This window comes from Pristis pectinata, chromosome 3 (assembly GCF_009764475.1).
Source record: "Pristis pectinata isolate sPriPec2 chromosome 3, sPriPec2.1.pri, whole genome shotgun sequence".
NCBI lineage: Eukaryota > Metazoa > Chordata > Chondrichthyes > Rhinopristiformes > Pristidae > Pristis > Pristis pectinata.
Genome location: NC_067407.1, coordinates 42,097,300 through 42,115,908, shown reverse-complemented (window position 1 = coordinate 42,115,908; position 18,609 = coordinate 42,097,300). Strand labels below are relative to the sequence as shown.

At 39.5% G+C, this 18,609-nt stretch overlaps 2 protein-coding genes across 3 annotated transcripts in view; one reads left to right on the top strand and one right to left on the bottom strand.

The window, feature by feature from the left end:
* Positions 1 to 2,105: 2,105 nt before the first annotated feature.
* LOC127568357 (centromere protein R-like) lies at positions 2,106 to 17,658 on the bottom strand. 2 transcript variants are annotated; one of them, XM_052012007.1, is made up of 7 exons: positions 17,177 to 17,658; positions 13,736 to 13,766; positions 13,516 to 13,639; positions 12,317 to 12,386; positions 11,800 to 11,878; positions 9,532 to 9,622; positions 2,106 to 4,248 (listed from the first exon to the last, which is right to left on the bottom strand). In XM_052012007.1, the coding sequence occupies exons 1-7, from the start codon at positions 17,299 to 17,301 to the stop codon at positions 4,235 to 4,237; spliced, it is 534 nt and encodes a 177-aa protein (XP_051867967.1). In that variant the 5' UTR covers positions 17,302 to 17,658; the 3' UTR covers positions 2,106 to 4,234. The 2 variants fall into 2 exon arrangements, with proteins under 2 accessions (XP_051867967.1, XP_051867966.1); XM_052012006.1 differs by lacking the exon at positions 2,106 to 4,248 and adding an exon at positions 8,311 to 8,644.
* Positions 17,659 to 17,743: 85 nt separating this feature from the next.
* The window catches only part of efcab7 (EF-hand calcium binding domain 7), a 51,546-nt gene continuing 50,680 nt past the window's right edge, over positions 17,744 to 18,609 (top strand). Inside the window, exon 1 of the mRNA XM_052011384.1 lies at positions 17,744 to 17,801. The gene's annotated coding sequence lies outside the window, so the exon portion shown is untranslated. The remainder of the gene's footprint in view (positions 17,802 to 18,609) is intronic.

Sequence of the window (18,609 nt, the reverse complement as noted above, 5' to 3'; positions counted from 1 at the left end):
GTTATACCACACCTGGAGTATTGTGTTCAGTTCTGGTCACCTCATTATAGGAAGGATGTGGAAGCTTTAGAGAGGATGCAGAGATTTACCAGGATGCTGCCTGGATTGGAGAGCATGTCTTATGAGGGTAGGTTGAGCGAGCTAGGGCTTTTCTCTTTGGAGAGAAGGAGGATGAGAGGTGACTTGATAGAAATGTATAAGATGAGAGGCATAGATCGAGTGGACAGTCAGAGACTTTTTCCCAGGGCGAAGATGGCTCACACGAGGGGACATAATTTTAAGGTGATTGGAGGAAGGTATGGGGGGATGTCAGAGGCAAGTTTTTTACACAGAGAGTGGTGGGTAAATGGAATGCACTGCTGGCAGATACATTAGGGACATTTAAGACACTCTTAGATAGCTACATGAATGATAGAAAAATGGAGGGCTATGTGGGAGGGAAGGGTTAGATAGATCTTAGAGCAGGATAAAATGTCGGCACAACGTCGTGGGCCGAAGGGCCTAATCTGTGCTGTAATGTTCTATAACACTAAATGAATATCAGAGGCTGGTGCTTATGGTAAGTTAATATTTAAGAACTTTCCCTAATACTAACACAGCTAAGTACTGTGTTCATCTGTCCTCCAGAAGTGTACTTTCCTGCACTTCACTGGGTAGCAATCAGGAGCAGAAGTATTGGTTGTTTTTTATTCCTTTCACTAACTTTAAAGTACTAAGGCTGACTCTAATCATTGTATGCTCCACTGACTGAGATCAATTAACTTAGCACAGACTAACGAGAGGACCTGCATGATACATCTCTATTGCTGATGTTTTCCGAGTGCAACCAGTCAAACTCAGCATCAGATAGTGTATGCTGGTCCCTTTCGCTTCTTGGTTCATCATTACCTTCCTATTACTGACCAGAGCACCACCCTCCATATTCTTCTTAGTAAAGGCTACTGAAAAAAGAACCAGGGAGCTCACACAAATTAGAGTTAAGATGGGGAAGCTTCTGTGTTCCCTACTATTGTAATTTTTACAGGAAATCTTTAAAAAATATATATAATTAAAAGATATAAAGTTCAACATATATATGCAAGTATTTGCATGCATTGTAATTGTTTTGTTTACATTTGTCTATTATATAGCTGGAGTGATACAGTCCCTTCCTCTAGCGTTATCAAGTTTCCCCACAGATTAAATTGGATCACTCAGATGGGGTAGCTTTCCAGCTCCCACCCCATACCAGATTGAGGGAAGTTTTAATTTTCCCCGGTAGCTGTAGTTTCCAGTATTTCTAAGAAATCTGAGGTAATAATGAACTGTAATTTTGCCATTGCCATGTAGCAAGGTATTACTTTATCAGATTATGGTGAAATAGGAGGGAAATGGCACCAATTGGGTGGCTCTTTGAAAGAGTTGTCACTGGCACAATGGACAAACGGCCTCCTGTTACACAGATGAATTAAGAGCAGGAGTAATCACTCAGCCCCTCAAGCTTGATCTGTCACTTAATAAGATTATAGCTCATCTGAATGCAACTTTGCATTGGCATCTAACCACAGTAAGATTTCATAATTCTAAATTCCCAATAATTTTCATACTAAGTGAACTGTAAAAAGAGCAGCTTTTCAAATCTCATCTATCAAATAAAATCGGTGAAAAAATACAAAATAAGAAATAAAAACAGGAGAAATTAAACTGATTCACATTTATTTCAAGATCATCCTTGTAAGGCTTTAGCCAGACATGGTTCGTGTTTTTCATTTGGATATCCTTGAGATGGAAGGGACAAATGGGCAATAATTTACTGATCTTTATGACTATTATGTACGTGCAGTACATAGATGCACTGTTCTTTTGGCAGTTATGTTCCTTAGATTTCTTTTAATTTACTTTGTTTTTCCCGTGAAATTTTCTCAAAACCAACTGATTTGTTGCAGGGCAAATAGAAACTTCCACATGTTTGGATTTCGTGGATCCTGTCAATGTTTGGTAGATTATTTTTTTAATTATTTATTCTTGTACTTGGATATTGCTGGCTAAAACTATACCTTGTTCATTTCAGTTAAAATAAGAGGAAAATGTCTTGCTATTGTCTTTCATTTAATTCCACAAACCATCAATGTGAACGTCTTAGAAATTGAAATGAATAACATGGTTCTGATGGAAACTGAATTAAGGTTGGTTTATAGATACTGAATTTAAAAAGTGCATTCGCCACTGCAAAAAAAACCAAAATCCATATTTAACAAATTGAAGTACATGAAATATTGCTCCAAATGCAATGATGATACTTAGTCCATACAGATAAAACATTAAGTCCTAATGTTTATTATGGGTGATATAGCCACAGGTAATTAATGCACTTTATAGTTATGGTAACCTGCTCAGTGTGAGATTTTAATTACACTATAGTAATTAACTTCTTCCAAAAACCAGTAAAACAGATGCAAGACAAAACATTGCACAAATGCTAAATAATTTCAAATATTAATAACCCTTTCTTACAATTAAAGACAGCTTAAAATAGATAATGTATCATGATAAATTATTTACATATTTTACTCACTTTATGATGGATTGGGTTACTATTGGTGAATGTCCCTTTAAGACAGAGCACAGTGTGTGTGTGTGTGTGTGTGTGTGTGGGGTGTGCTTACGTCAACAGAAGATAAGGACGTAATGACGTTTTTGGAGCAGTCAGTCAGGACAGAGAGAGAGAGAGAGACCAGCCTGCTAGTCTTTATCGATGGATGAAAAACAATAACTGTGTTTGTCACTACAATCCACGTATGGATTTCTGGAATAATCCAGTGGAGTCCACTTTGTCGTTAACCTGTAGTGGGAAACAGGTATTTGTGTGGACGGCCACGATTCGAGTGCCTTTCGGGGTGGCAGATGCTTCGGAACAAAGCGGTGGAGTAGTCACTGCTGAGTAGACACTGAGGTGTCGTATGGGTTCCATCGTGGAACATTTGGACTTCGTAATGTCTCTATTTTCTCTCTACATCTTCTCTTCAGTCAACGATGGTTTTGCAGAAACTTTTGCTCATGTTTCACCTTATGGCTTGCTGAACTGAACTTTGAGAACTATTCCTGGACTTGGAGTTTGGGAATTTGCCACACACACACTTCGAGTTTAGTTTTTGGAGTTAATGTTTAAGATCTAACATTTTTACTTCTAACATTTTTACTTTTATTTTTCTTATTATCATAAGTAGTTATTAATAAAATAGTTTTTAACACTTATACATAACTCGGTGTGTTTCTTTTGTTGCTGGTTCTTGACAATGATTTATTTTGTATTCTAATCTGGTTTAGAGAATTAGCCATTATGATTTGAGAAAAGACAAAGCTTTTTGAATGTAAAATCTTATTGTTCTAGTGATAATGTGGCTGTGAGAACAGTATGCCCAGATTCAGTAGTGAAGTGACAATGAAATACTTTGAGAACCTTTTGATCAGCCTTTGGGATACTAACACTGAATCCTCAGGAGGTTAAATAATCCATGGAAGGGTAGGGTTTGATGGACTGAACAGTTTTTACACTTTCATAACATCTAGACTGCTGTTTCAGCACAACACAGTGTTATATTTTCATGGATGTTAAAACCAAGACCTGGTGTCCTGTTCTGGTGATTTGAGGTTATTGGATAATCTATAGTACGATTGCAAGAGCAGAAGAATCCCTCTGTTAAAATCCCTCTGACAATTAATAACCAAAAATAAACTAATGGTCACTTATTAAGTTGCTGTGTATGTAACCCTGCAATGTTTTAAAAAGAAGTTTGAAAATGTAGAGACTTGTGTTGGTTAGCATTCTTCTATCCAAATAAGATGATGGATACGTAGCTTGCAAACCTTGAGACTGCATCATGTGCACAAAGTGACTCACTGCATTATGGAACTTAATTGGCTTGGTAAGATACTAGACTATATGACTTTTTGACTAATAATATTCCTTTTAATAAGCTACTATATGAAGACAAGTGTTGAGTAAACAAAGTAAAAGCTTTCGTCCCCCAAATGAAACTTTTTCAAGCAAAATCTCTTGCACTCGCTTGGTGCAAATGTGATACAGGTAGTAGGAAAGGTGTTATTATTTGAAGAATCACATGATGGAAATAAAATTTGTAACTAGGCACTGAGTTATGCTCTGAGGGATATCAGTTAGTATCTTTAACTTTTTTTTCTGCAAGCTTTTTTTCAAAGCTTATTTTCAGGTAGCCCAGTCCAATTCTTTCTTTAATCATGGTAGATTGCCTGTGGAGAATAGGAGAGCAGACATCAGACATCTTTTAGCCAATTCAGACAACCGAAAACAAGACCGTCTGCACTGAAGTACAGATTTATTCACAATTTTAGATAATTCACTGAAGCAAAAAGGAGATCTGTTTTAAAAAATATTCTTTTCAATCACAGTAGGCAAATTTTATCAATCATTTTGTCACTGTTTTTGGAATGCTATATATTGTCTATAGAGTAATGGCAAAGAAGAACAGAAATCTGAAGAGTGCTGGAAGGTTCAAGATTGAGAAATCTGATTTTTCTTTGAAGTTCTAGCAAGTTCTTTGAAGCAGTCAGGCAAACAAATTATTACATATTTGTATCTTATGAAGCAGTAGAAATGACTTACTGCCAGCAACTCTCTTATAACAGACAATCTTTTTTAACAATTTACGATAGCTTAAGTTATTTTATTCAACGTTAGAGGACAGCTGCAAATACTTAAAGCCCAGATTGATCTGATGACCTTCTCAGTGGCAGTGCCCGGAAATTGTTTTACTCTTGAAAATGCTTGCAAGGGTCTGGCTAAACATGCAGTGAAATTCATTAGCTGCAAAAGGAAGACTCCAGCAGGAAAAAGCTGCTGAGCACCACAGCCTGCTGTATGGCATGTGGCAATTCCTGGGCTTGTACAGAGGAATTATATTCCATTAACCCCAAGTCAGAGCGGGGTAACCTTCTCTGCCTTGAATTACCAAGGCAGTGAAGGTTACAGTCCCAACACGGGCAAATGGGATTAGTCTAGATAGGTACAAGGGTGGTGGGGACATGGTGGACCAAAGGGCCTGCTTCCATGCTCTATAGCTATGACTGTAAATGTTGCATCGATTAAGAGTTAAATCCTGGTGGCTCTACCAATCAAAAGAACCAGCTTTTATAACAAACTCATGGAATCAGATAGCCATTTTGAATCCTGGATATACAGATGATTTGGGTTCAAAAGAAATGACTCCTATTTTTGGTTGTGTCTTCCAAACTAGGAGGAAGAGCTATTATCCTACAAAGAGGACCTTATAAGTTGAACTGAAGGGAAAAAAAATGGAGTAAAGAGGGAATGAATCGGTCAAGGGAAAAAAGTAGCATATTAGAGGAGGTTATAAAAATTCAGTTAGATTTAGCAGAGTTATGGAAAAGGACAAAGATAGATCAGGAGTAAAAGTTCTTAGTTGGTTAAAGGCCAATTTTATAAGGCTGATTTTAGCAAAAATAGAGCAAAACAGCTTCTTAAAGGCAAGTTATTGTCAGGGCAGTGGGAAAAATTCAAAGAGGAGATGTTGGGACTCAGAACAAATATGTAGAAGAGGGAGTTCCTAGATCTAGATCCCCATGGATATTGCAGGACAGGATAAAACAAAAGAGGACAGGCAATGAGCACAGCGCTGTAGAACATCTGGTGTGTAGAACGTGCAGGGGTGAAATTGAAAAGTTAGAGGTGCATGAAAAAAATATTGGTAGATAAAAATCAAGGAAGACCCTAATATGTTCTATATATGTGTGAAGGGAAAGAGCAGACTCTTTCATAGACTAAAGCTGCAGTTCAAGTGTGGATGAAATGTTTAGTGCTAATGAACGATTTGTCTTCAAAAGGTGAGCCAGAATGTGAAATATTTGGAAATGATAAGCAGAGGAAATGTACTCAGACGTTGCCAGGGCTAGAGAGTTATAGTAATGAGAGAATTAGGTTTTTTTCATTGGAACAAAGAATGAGGGGAGATTTAATTAAGGAGTGTAAAATTAGAGAGCCCCAGATAAACCATAGAACAATACAGCACAATACAGGCCCTTCGGCCCACCCTGTTGTGCCACCCTTCAAACCACACCTAAGACTATCTAATCCCTTCCTCCCACATATCCCTCTATCTTAAATTCCTCCATATGCTTATCTAACAATCTCTTGAACTTGTCCAATGTATCAGCCTCCACCACCACCCCAGGCAGTGCATTCCATGCACCAACCACTCTCTGGGTGAAAAACCTCCCTCTGACATCTCCTTTGAACTTCCCACTCATTACCTTAAAGCCATGTCCTCTTGTTTTGAGCATTCGTGCCTTGGGAAAGAGGCTCTGGCTGTCCACTCTATCTATTCCTCTCAATAGCTTGTATACCTCTATCATGTCTCCCCTCATCCTCCTCCTCTCCAATGAAAACAGCCCTAGCCCCTTTAGTCTCTCCTCATAATCCATACTCTCTAATCCAGGTAGCATCCCGGTAAATCTCCTCTGCACCCTTTCCAAGGCCTCCACATCATTCCTATAATGAGGCAACCAGAACTGGACACAGAACTCCAAGTGTGGCCTAACCAGAGTTTTGTAAAGCTGCATCATCACTTCGCGGCTCTTAAACTCAATCCCCCAATTTATGAAAGCTAACATCCCATAAACTTTCTTAACTACCCTATCTACCTGTGAGGTGACTTTCAGTGATCTGTGGATCTGAACCCCCAGATCCCTCTGCTCCACACTGCCCAGAATCCTGCCATTTATCTTGTACTCCGCCTTGGAGTTTGTCCTTCCAAAGTGAACGACCTCACACTTCTCTGGATTGAACTCTATCTGCCACTTGTCAGCCCAGCTCTACATCCTATCAATATCCCTCTGCAAACTTCAACAGCTCTCCACAACACCACCAACATTTGTGTCATCTGCAGACTTGCTAACCCAGCCTTCCACCCCCTCATCTAAGTCGTTAATAAATAAGTAGAGGTCCCAGAACTGATCCCTGTGGGACACCACTAGTCACAGCCCTCCAATCCGAATGCACTCCCTCCACCACAACCCTCTGCTTTTTACAGGCAAGCCAATTTTGAATCCACACGGCCAAGCTTCCCTGGATCCTATGCCCTCTGACCTTCTGAAGAAGCCTACCATGTGGAACCTTGTCAAATGCCTTACTAAAATCCATGTAGACTACATCTACTGCACTACCCTCATCAATCTGCCTGGTCACCTCCTCAAAGAACCCTATCAGGCTTGTGAGGCAAGATCTTCCCTTCACAAAGCTATGCTGGCTGTCCCTAATCAGTCCATGATTCTCTAAATGCTCATAGGTCCTATCTCTTAGAATCCTTTCCAACAGCTTACCCACCACAGACGTAAGGTTCACCGGCCTGTAATTCCCTGGACTATCCCTACTACCTTTCTTGAATAAGGGGACAATAAGATGTACATAAACTACGTACTTCCCAATAGCAGGGCATTCAATAACTCTAAGATTAAGCAGCAAGTTTTGGGGAGTTGAGGAAAAAATTATCAGTTAATGAATTTTGGGGAACTGGAATTCAAGCCCAACAGGTGGTGGAAGCAGAAATCTTCTCCAGCCCTGGAAACATGCTCATAAATCTCCTCTGCACCTCTGTAGTGCTATCATATCCTTCCTTTAATGTGATAAATAGAACTGTGCATTGCTTTCTAGCCATGGCCTAACTGACTTTTTTAAAGTTTGAGCATGACCTCCCTATTCTTGTATTTGATGCATGGATGAACATGAAAAACCATGAAGGTGTGGACAAGGCTATAGACCAAGAACTGGGAACTGAGATTAACCTAAAGTTTGTTTGACCTGCAAAGACAGGAGCCAAATGGTCTTATCCTGTGCCATTTGCTTCTACGATTCTAGTAGATACTTATGTAAGTGGATCATAAAAGTTACATTTTAACATATTTTAGCCTAAGATAAATAAGAGTCCCAATTGTCAGGGGAGTAAGAGATCACTACTGGACTTGTAGAAAGCAAATAAATGAAGTAATCCTATTTTAGGTGACTATGAAATTAATGTGAATGAAATGTACATTCAGCCTTATTTTGCAACACACTGGTGAACCACAGTTAAACTGCCAGGGGGATCTCAGCATACAATGTATGTGAGATCATTAGGAAAGGAAAAATAATTCACCCAGGTCTTGTAGCATCTGTGGAAAGAGAAACTTAGAATTTCAGGTTGAAAACCCTTTATCAGTTTTGAAATGTTAACTCTGTTTCTCTTTCTACAGATGCTGCCAGAGCTGCTGTGTTTCTAGCATTTTCTGTTTATCAGATTTCAAACATCTGCAGTTTTGATTTTTGAAAAATGTAGCAAATGTAATTCCACAATTGACAATATTTTTTGTTTTACAAATGAAGTTGATATTTAATTTTGTTATTAAGCAGAAAAAATTCTTTCAGGAATCTCGATAATACACCTGAAATTTATTTTACTGTAATACATTTTTAATGGGAAAAAACAGACTATTAATACATCACAAAGAACAGCTATACAGCATGATACATGATACAGTGAAAAAATATTAGAAGTATTAAAAAGTGAATTAGAAGAGTTGCTCATTCAGCTCTCCTGAACTTTAGCAGTTTTGTTGCTTCTTTCAGCTTGTGCCACTGCAACAAAAACAATAATGTACAATTATAATTTGCACTAGAATTTCACATTTTTCTGTGAGAATTAGCATTGAATGCAGGGGTGATATAGCTGTGAAATCATACCTCAAGTGCCCACCTGGATCTCCAGATATTTCAATCATGGTAAGTGAAAAAAATCGAAATGTATGAGTGCACATTAGTACTGATCCCAATCCAATCTCCATTTAACATTTATGGATAGTCTTTCTAGATCACTAAAGATCAGAAGTCGCTTATTTTTCTCCTTAATCCAAATTTTCCAAAATGAAACATAGCATTCTTTGCTCCAAAATCAATTCATTTGGAGCAGATGTAGATGTCATTGAGCCATTCTGGGAAATCTGTGTTTTTATGCTCTTCATCCATACCTCCAGTTTATGGATCAAGTCAGAATCATGTCCGAAGGCTTGGTGAATGGTACTCTGAACCACCTGTTCATACTTCTTATGAAAATAGTATGAGGATACTCCTCCTTTACTCTCACTATTAACCCCTTCATTGTGCTCTGAAGCCTAACCATTACTGAAATAATAAAACAAGATTATGTGCAAAAAGATCAATCCTGGGCCCACTACACAAAGTTGTGCTCAAATTTACCACAACTACAATACCTTGTGCAATTAATAACTTATTTTCAAAAACAATCTGAAAAAAATTGAGACCTAAAGTGTGTCACATTACATATAAAGCAATATGTGCACACAAAGGCCACTTGATTTTTTTTTAATCTGTTCCCAATTCAGTTGCAAAATTAATCATTCCTACTCTCTGAAATTAGACATTTGTCAACAGATACAAGTAGCACAAGTTCTCCTACAGTTAACAAGAGGATTCTGAAATTTGGAAAATAAAATTTTGATACTTACTAAGTTCTCTGTTTCTTCGGAGCTCCGTGGCCAAGTCGCCTTTGTTCCAGGCACCAATGAAATACCCAAACTCTTTACTGCTCTCCAAAGCCTGAAATAATAGCAAGTGATAAGCTTGTTGCATAACCAACAAAACCTATAAATAACATAGGGACTTTTTTTAAAATTAAAACTTATATCTATAACTTTGGATCAACAAACTCTTTTAGTGATGTCTATTATTGTTCTTGCTTGGTTTATAAATCCACACCAGTTCAAACAAAGATTTGTCACTTTTCTGAAGATTGCACAGAGTCTACATAGATACTGACCATAAAGTGCAATGTTCTGAATTTACTTAGAGCACTCATGTATGCATTCATTGAGGAGGTACAGAATAAGGCTTGGCCAGAATGCTAACTTTGACTGTTTGGCTATTCTCTATGTCCAAGATCAATCTGTAAGAAGTTCCTAGACCCTCATGGGCCATGTGGCACCATGAGACAGCAACATCAAGTGTGATATTTATATTTTCAGCTAGTAAGATAGTTTATAGCTGGAAATTAATATAAATAGTGGTAGGGTATAAATAGGGCATTGATAGAGGGATGTTGTTTTGTCTGGCAGCCTGTGACCAGTGATGTTCCTCAGGGATCGAGGCTGGGATCTCTGTTCTTTGTGATTGTACATAATGACTTGGATGAAAATGTAGTTGGGCTGATTAGCAAGTTTGCAGATGACACAAAAATTGGTGGTGTTGTGGAAATTGAAGAAGGTTGTTAAAGGATACAGCAGGATATAAATAAGTTGCAGCTATGGCTGGAGAAATGGCAGATGTAGTTTAATCTGGACGTGAGAGGTGTTGCACTTTGGGATGCCAAATGAAAGGGGAAAATACACAATAAATGACAAGACCCTTAACAGCATTGATGTACAGAGGGATCTTGGAGTCCATACCTCCCTGAAAATGGCAACGTAAGTAGTTTAGGTGGTAAAGAAGGTGTATGGCATGCTTGCCTTCATTGGTTGGGGCATTGAGTATAAGAGTCAGGAAGTTATGTTGTAGCTGTATTAAAGTTTGGTTAGGCCACATTTGGAGTATTGTGTCCAGTTTTGGTTGTCACATTACAGAAAGGATGTGGAGGCTTTCGAGAGGGTGCAGAAGAGGTTCACATGATGCTGGCTGGATTAAAGGGTATTAGCTATGTGGAGAAGTTGGACAAACTTGGATTGTTTTCTCTGGAGCATCAGAGGCTGAGGGGAGACCTGATATAAGTTTATAAAATTATGAGAGGCATAGATAGTAAGAGTCTTTCTCCCAGAGTAGAGATGTCAAATAAAAGAAGGCATAGCTTTATGGTGAGGGGGGAATGTGTGGGGCAAGTTTTGTTACATACAATATATATGGTAGGTGCCTAGAATGCACTGCCAAAGGTGGAAGCAGACACAAAATAGTGGCATTTTAAGAGATTTAGACAGGCACATGAACGTGCAGGGAATGAAGGGCTATGGATCATGTGCAGGCAGATGGGATTAGTTTAATTTGGCATCATGGTCAGGACAGACATCATGGGCTGAAGATTTGTTCCTATGCTGTACCGTTGTATATTTTATGTTCTAGTTCACATTCTAAAACCAATGATAAATTATCAGGAGGCACAATTCATGCATAGGAACTAAACCAGCTTATAGCAACAACAGGCATATCCAAAAGCAGTAAAAGACACATTTCAGGAATCACAATTACTTTTAACTTCAGTTGTGTCATTAAATAAAAGAGATAATAGGTTGCTCGTCAAAGCTGAACTCAGAATCAATCTGAAGATATTTGCATATACATAGTTAGTGGGTTGTACAATTCTGGCAAAAATGGGTGATTAGAAATAGAGATTGGAGCAATAAACACTAAACAAAAGAAGTTGCATTTTCATAATTCTGACATTGGATAAGACTTGTGTAATCTCTGACAGATAAGGCTCTCTGAAAGACAAAAGTACTGGCGGTCAAGTTGTATCTTGTAGAAGTCATTGGCTATAACAGCTGCCATGTAGTGAACAAATAGATTACATTACCTCTGCTTTCTGAAAAATGGAAATTTAGAAAATAGGAAATAGACAGTTGTAGCACTTTAGTCTACAAAACTGTTTAGCAGAAAATGTAACTTGATTATGAATGACTGTCAGTTCTACTCCAAGAGCAACTAGAAAAAAAATTTCAACGAAATAAGGTAGCATTTTAAACTCGCTATTCTGAAATACCATTATTTTTAATTGCATAATCGACACCGACCTTCAAAGCACGCAGCTTCTCTCTGATTGACTGGATAACCAAGACAGACTTCTCCACCTTTGACCTTAAAATATTTAATCTATATTAAAGGAAAGGATTCCAATTACAACATGTATAAAACCTAATTACCTAGCAATTTATGTATATTTATAATCCTTGTGAAAAGAATGGGATGAATTTTTGAAAAGAATATATGAAGATGCAAGGAAGGATAGGAAGGGATTGGAGTAGACAGCTCTAGTTCATCATGTCTTTTAACTGTATCTAATTTTAATAAATAACAGATTTGAAATCTTGCAAATATACATTTACTGTAATCATCACTTTTAGTTTGTCACACTTCATCTGTTCTTTTCAGTGCATTCTCTTATGCTGTGAACAATACCATAAACAAATTACTAATACGTAAATATTAGAAGTATATTTAGGTGGCATATTAATTTTCTTAAGTATTGGATGGCTAAGCATAGCCCTTCTTCCACCTAGCATGAGGCTTCCTGGTGATTCAGTGACTCACTCTTTCTGATCTGAATTCAGCTGCCCTCTTGTGGACACCATTGTCTTCTCTGCGTGTGACTCTGGAGCATCTGCAAGACAACAGAAAATGACATTTCAATTTGATCTTTGGAAAGTATTGTTGGCCTGTCGAATGCATAACGTGTAATTTCCCAAATGTTTTTCCTTTTTGATTAACACTTCCCTTGTGATAAGGAAGATTCGGTAAATGATATGAGCCTAAGTTCTAGCCAATGCTGTTTTGAAATAACCTTTGGTAAACACTCAAGATTAGATTAGTCTCTAGTTTTCTCCCCACTCAATCGATTGAACATCTGGTTCCAAATCAGTTAGCTCCATAGTATGATAGTGCTGGAAATGGTGCAGAGGATATTCATTGGGATGTTGCATTTCAATTATGAGGAGAGACCAAGTCTGCTTTTCCTGGAGCAGTGGAGGCTAGGAAGGGACATGATTGAGGAATATAAAATTGAGGGCTATAGATAGGGTTGACTATAGGAAACATTCGCCCCCATGAGTGGACATAGATTTTTTTTATGCAGAGGCTGGGGAGTACATGGAATACACTGTCCAAGGGAGTGGTGAAAGCAGAGTCGCTGACAGCATTTAAGAAGTGTCGAAAAGAGCACTTGAATAGCCTAGGCATAGAAGGCCATATGCTAGAAGATGGGACTCAAACAGATTGGTGGCCACTGGTGGGCATGGATGTGGTGGGCTGAATGGCCTGTTTCCATGCTGTATGACTCATAGTTGAAACAGATGAGATCAGAAACTTCCATATAAACTGTGGTGGTTAGATGGGTAGAAAATTAAACTATAGCTGTATTCTCTCCTTCACCATGGTATTTTCGCATTAAATCATTTCTTTACACCTATTATAAAGAGAGAATGAATTTGCAATTTTATGTTTAATAAACATTATTCTCCTTTTGCAGCCTTTCTTACATTTATTGAGGCTATTAAATTACCATAATTTTGCATGCATTCCCATCATGAATATTTCTGAAATTATCGTGGACTATGTGGCTTGCTGCTATTTTTGTAAAGCAATTTTGTTTGTACAACAATGACACACTAAAACTGGAACAACAATTACACCTATTAGAAAGTAACAAAAAATGAGTAAACAGTTAATGGGTCATTGTCATTAGATGACACATTAAACAAAATTAATTTTTTAATAAATTGTTATTAGTGTACCGGAGTTTGCCCTAAAATGAGAATCCTTAGGAGTAAAAGGGCTAAGACACTGTGTTCCTGTGACTGGGGAAAACTTTTCCTCGGAAATCTCGAGTTTCTTCTTGCGTGGTGTTATCTCTACTTCCTGCAGAAAAAGAAAAAAAATCTCTTCCAGACACAATCATTCCTTTTTATTTCAATAAGAGAAGTATTTTCAATTTTTCACTTCCGTAACACTTACCCTATTTTCTAACTGGAGAGACCGTTTAACTCTAAAACATTAAAAGAAATAGTATTTTAAAAATAGGAAATAAAAGTAGTAACTTCTAAGCAGCAGATACTAATATCATTTCCCATTCCCATGTTCTCTACATTATGTTTTAATTGCACCATCAAAAATTCAGCCACATCAGATGCTTTTTCAAGTCTATCCCACACTTTATACCCTAAGTAAACTTACCGAATATCCAATGAGAAAACATTAAAATATTCTGAAATGTGACATTATCCTAAACATATTTCTGAAATAAATATTGTTCACGTACAAAACCAAGCGATGTATCGACACCCTATTTGACAGTCAGAGGTCATGCACCAACAGCCTAGTTCTTCTGATGTCCATTCATGTACACAGAGCAAGCACCCTGACATGTGTAGGTCAAGCAACCCATGCAAAACATCAGTTCCAACTACGCTTCTCAACAAAAGTTAATGATTAGCACAGCTCGTACATGGATACTTCACTTCCCCATGCAAAAGGATGAGGTTGGTTTGACACATGAATAATTGAGTTTAATTATTGCTTAAGTGACCTAATAGGACTCTGATGAACAATCAATTGCAACTGATTCATGGAAATATTTTTCTTATGTTTAAAATTAATTAATTGACCTTTCATTGATCCACTGGCATCGAATCTGGCGTTATCATTTTAATGATCCTGTTTCACATCACATAAGCAACATTGTTGCAACAACAAAACAATTTTTTTGCAAGTCTTTGGGAATGAAGAATCAATAACAATCAGATTAGCCATGATCTTATTATTGGCAGTGCAGGCTTGAGGATCTGAGTGGCCAACTCCTACACTTGATTTGTGTTCCTGTGTATATTCATATAGCTCCTTTAAGATGGATGTTCCCAAGTATTCCAAAAACACTGCAACGTAAAGTAAAATTCAGATACCTCGAAAGGCTGGCTGGAACTGACTGGTTAGAGAAGTGGTATTGGTATTGGTTTATTATTGTCATTTGTACTGAGGTACAGTGAAGAGCTTGTCTTACAAACCGATTGTACAGGTCAATTCATTACACAGTGCAGATACATTGAGTTAGTACAGAGTGCATTGATGTAGTACAGGGTATAAACAATAACAGTACAGAGTAGAATGTCACAGCTACAGAGAAGGTGCAGTGCAATAAGGTGCAAGGTCACAACAAGATAGTTCATGAGGTCAGAGTCCATCTTATCGTAAAAGGGAACAGTTCAATAGTCTTATCACAGTGGGGTAGAAGCTGTCCTTGAGCCTGGTAGTATGTGCCCTCAGGCTCCTGTATCTTCTACCCGATGGAAGAGGAGAGAAGAGAGAATGACCCGGATGGGTGAGGTCTTTGATTATGCTGGCTGCTTCACCAAGAGGGCTAGAAGTAAAGACAGAGTCCAAGGAGGGGAGGCTGGTGTATGTGACGTGCTGGGCTGTGTCCACAACTCTCTGCAGTTTCTTGCGGTCCTGGGCAGAGCAGTTGCCGTACCAAGGCGTGATACATCCAGATAGGATGCTTTCTATCGTGCATCAATAAAAATTGGTGAGAGTCAAAGGGGACATAGCGAACTTCTTTAGCCTCCTGAGGAAGTAGAGGTGCTGATGAGCTTTCTTGGCCATGGCATCTACGTGATTTGACCAGGACAGGCTGTTGGTGATGTTCACTCCTAGGAACTTGAAGTTCTCAACCCTCTCGACCTCAGCACCGTTGATGTAGACAGGTGCATGTACACTGCCCCCTTTCCTGAAGTCAATGACCAGCTCTTTGTTTTGTTGACATTCAGGGAAAGGTTGTTGTCATGACGCCATTCCACTAAGCTCTCTCTCTCCTTCCTGTACTCCGACTCATTGCAGTTTGAGATAAGGCCTACTACGGTGGTATCATCTGCAAACTTGTAGATGAAGTTAGAGCAGAATCTGGCCACAGTCATGAGTGTATAGGGAGTAGAGGGCTGAGGATGCAGCCTTGTGGGGCACCAGTGTTGAGAATAATCATGCTGGAGGTATTGCTGCCTATCCTCACTGGGTTTTAAGCAGCGAGTTAAATGATGAGTGGAATTGGGGAGACAAGGGAATTCCAAATCATTTGACTTAAGCTATGTCCACTATTAGCAGAGAAGAGATGTAGAAAAGGGCAGAACAAAGGAGGAGGTTTTAGCAATAAAAGATGACAGAGATAAGGAATGTCAAAGCTATAGAGGAATTTTCACAAATGAATGTAAGCGAAATTTTAGAGGCTGCAGACCAATGTAATTTGCTCTGTTGGGGCTCTAAAAGCAGAGAATTTTGACCAATGGTGTTGGGAGAGCAGGGAATCACTGAAAATGAGGAAAGCATTGATAAAGGTGAGCCTTTCCTATCTCTTTGACCAAGGCCCTTCAGTATTAATTTTGTAATATACCTTGGGAAGGCCTTGAGAAATTTTACTTATTTAAGATGTCATACAAATATAAGGAGATGGATCTCAGATAATTGTTAGATACCATAGAGGCAGCAAAAGGATAAAAGAAACAAAGGTCACAGTTGGTATCATCAGCCTATATAGACATGATATTGCCAACCTCTGCAAATGAATAGCAATGGCGGACCCTGAGAATGATCAAATATATAAGTATAACAGTGATCATTTCCAATTAGAGAGGGGTGGGAGAAGTGGGCAAAGAGGGAAAGTACATTGTGGACACAGTGGTGCAGCTAGAGGAACTGCTGCCTCTTAGTTCCCGAGATCCAGGTTTGATCGTGCCCTCTAATGCTCTATGCCCCTTCCCCATGTCCCCACTCTTTCTTCACTCCACCTCACACCTCCACTCTCCCCCAACTACCCCTACTCCGCAATCCCTACTCCCACCACTCTTTATTCCCCACCCTCCTCCCCCTCCCACTTCCCTCTTGCCAATGACTCCCTCCACCCCTCTTTCTCTACCCCATCTCCTTCCCTTTTCCCCACACCTCCTTCTTCCCCTTTCTCTCCCTGTTCCCCTACTCTGGAAGACCCTGGTGTGAACATCAACAATAGCCTGTCCTGGTCCAACCACATAGACACCACGGCCAAGAAAGCTCTCCAACGCTTCTACTTCCTCAGGAGGCTAATGAAATTTGGCACGTCCCCTTTGACACTCCTTGGACTCTGTCTTTACCTCTCGCTGTCTTGGTGAAGCAGCCAGCATAATCAAAGACCCCACCCACCCGGGTCATTCTCTCTTCTCTCCTCTTCGATCAGGTAGAAGATACAGGAGCCTGAGGGCACGTACCACCAGGCTCAAGGACAGCGACCCCCTCCCCACCTCCTCATCTTCCCCACTCACACTTTGCCCCTTGCCCTCCCTGCTCGCACCTCAACCCCACCCCCGCTCACTCCCCAGCCCCTCACCCTCTCCGCTCGCACCCCAGCCCCCCTCCTCCCCCAACATCCCCACTCACGGGCGTCTCGGTTCCATCCTTACATTTGCCGCCACGTGTTGCACTTTTGTGGGCCCGGGGGGAAAATGTTCAGAGTTAGTCAGTGAAACTGACGATACTTTGGGAAACCGCGTCTCAATCCACATGTGAAGTTAAGATAATGTGGAAAACGTGAAGTTGTTTTAAAATTATTGAAGAGGGCATTTGATAGCTGTAGCTGGTTGTTGTTATTTCCATCTGTTCCAGTTAAAGGCCTTTTGCACCGTGGATTCCAGGATAAAATCACCTTGCACTCGCAGATAAAACGATGCTTGAAGGATTTGTTATAATTTGTATTCGCGACTGGGGAAGAAAACAAAAATCTATTTTCTCTAACACGCAAACCGTCGCTGGCTTGAACTTTGAATCAGGCAATCCTCACGACAACAAGTGTGGCGGCATTTGAACGCCTTGGTGTCCTGCTTCGACTGAAATTGTAAAAGTTGCTCAAATCCACAATTTGGACGCGGAACCATTGTTTGGGTCGAGTCCTTTTCACGGTGGGACCGCAAGCTCCCGATTGGCTGCGGTTGTCGCCATGGTTGCAGAGCGGCCTGGGCCGGGAGCGATCGGGGAAGGGGCACTCGGCTCACCAACTCCTGTTTAGGTATTCTATCTTTAAGTTAACACTTTGGAAAGAACAAGTTCTGAATAAGTTTCCTTCAACTTTTATGTAAAGAGAGGTAGTTTAACAGCGGAGCCAAGCTCACCTGCTTTGTTTACCATTTGATGAGTGGGGAGGGAAAGTGAAGTTATGAGGAAAGTTGTGAGGTGCTGGAACTGGTTGCAGCGGGACGGAGGAAAGGAGAAGGGAGAGGCTCAGCAGATGTTCAAAATGTCAATGACGTTTTGACAAGGTGAACATGAAAGCTCGGGTGGTGAGAGGCAGGAGGGCAACAAGGTTTGGAGATCATTTTGGTCATGGATTTGGAGTGCTTTTCCATAAGATGTGGATGAAGTGGAAGCTATCCCAGTTTAGAGGAAAATTGGATAAATATTTGAAGCAGTGGAAATTCCACAAGCGAGACCTTTCACTTATATTAAGTAGAATTCCATCCGTGTGAATAGGCATAAGCCTCATGTCCTTTAATTTTAATCTGTTCATTAACAGCTTGCCAAAAATATCTGATTATAAATTTCAGCTAAGTTATTGTCAGTTCCGAACTATTAATAAATAGGCAAGGATGAGAAGAAACCTAATGTTTTCATGTAGGTAGATCTCTTAAAAGAGATTCATGAATTTCCAAGATCATGCCTCCCCCATGCATCAAGTGTGATCAGGTTGTTTGATCATAGTGGGCAATCCAACCAAGCCTTAAACCATGCTTGTCAATGGACATTTGCTTGCTTTCTTGGAGGGGGCTTTCGATAATAGGGAATGTGTGTTTAATCTATCTGTTACTAAAAGCCAATGT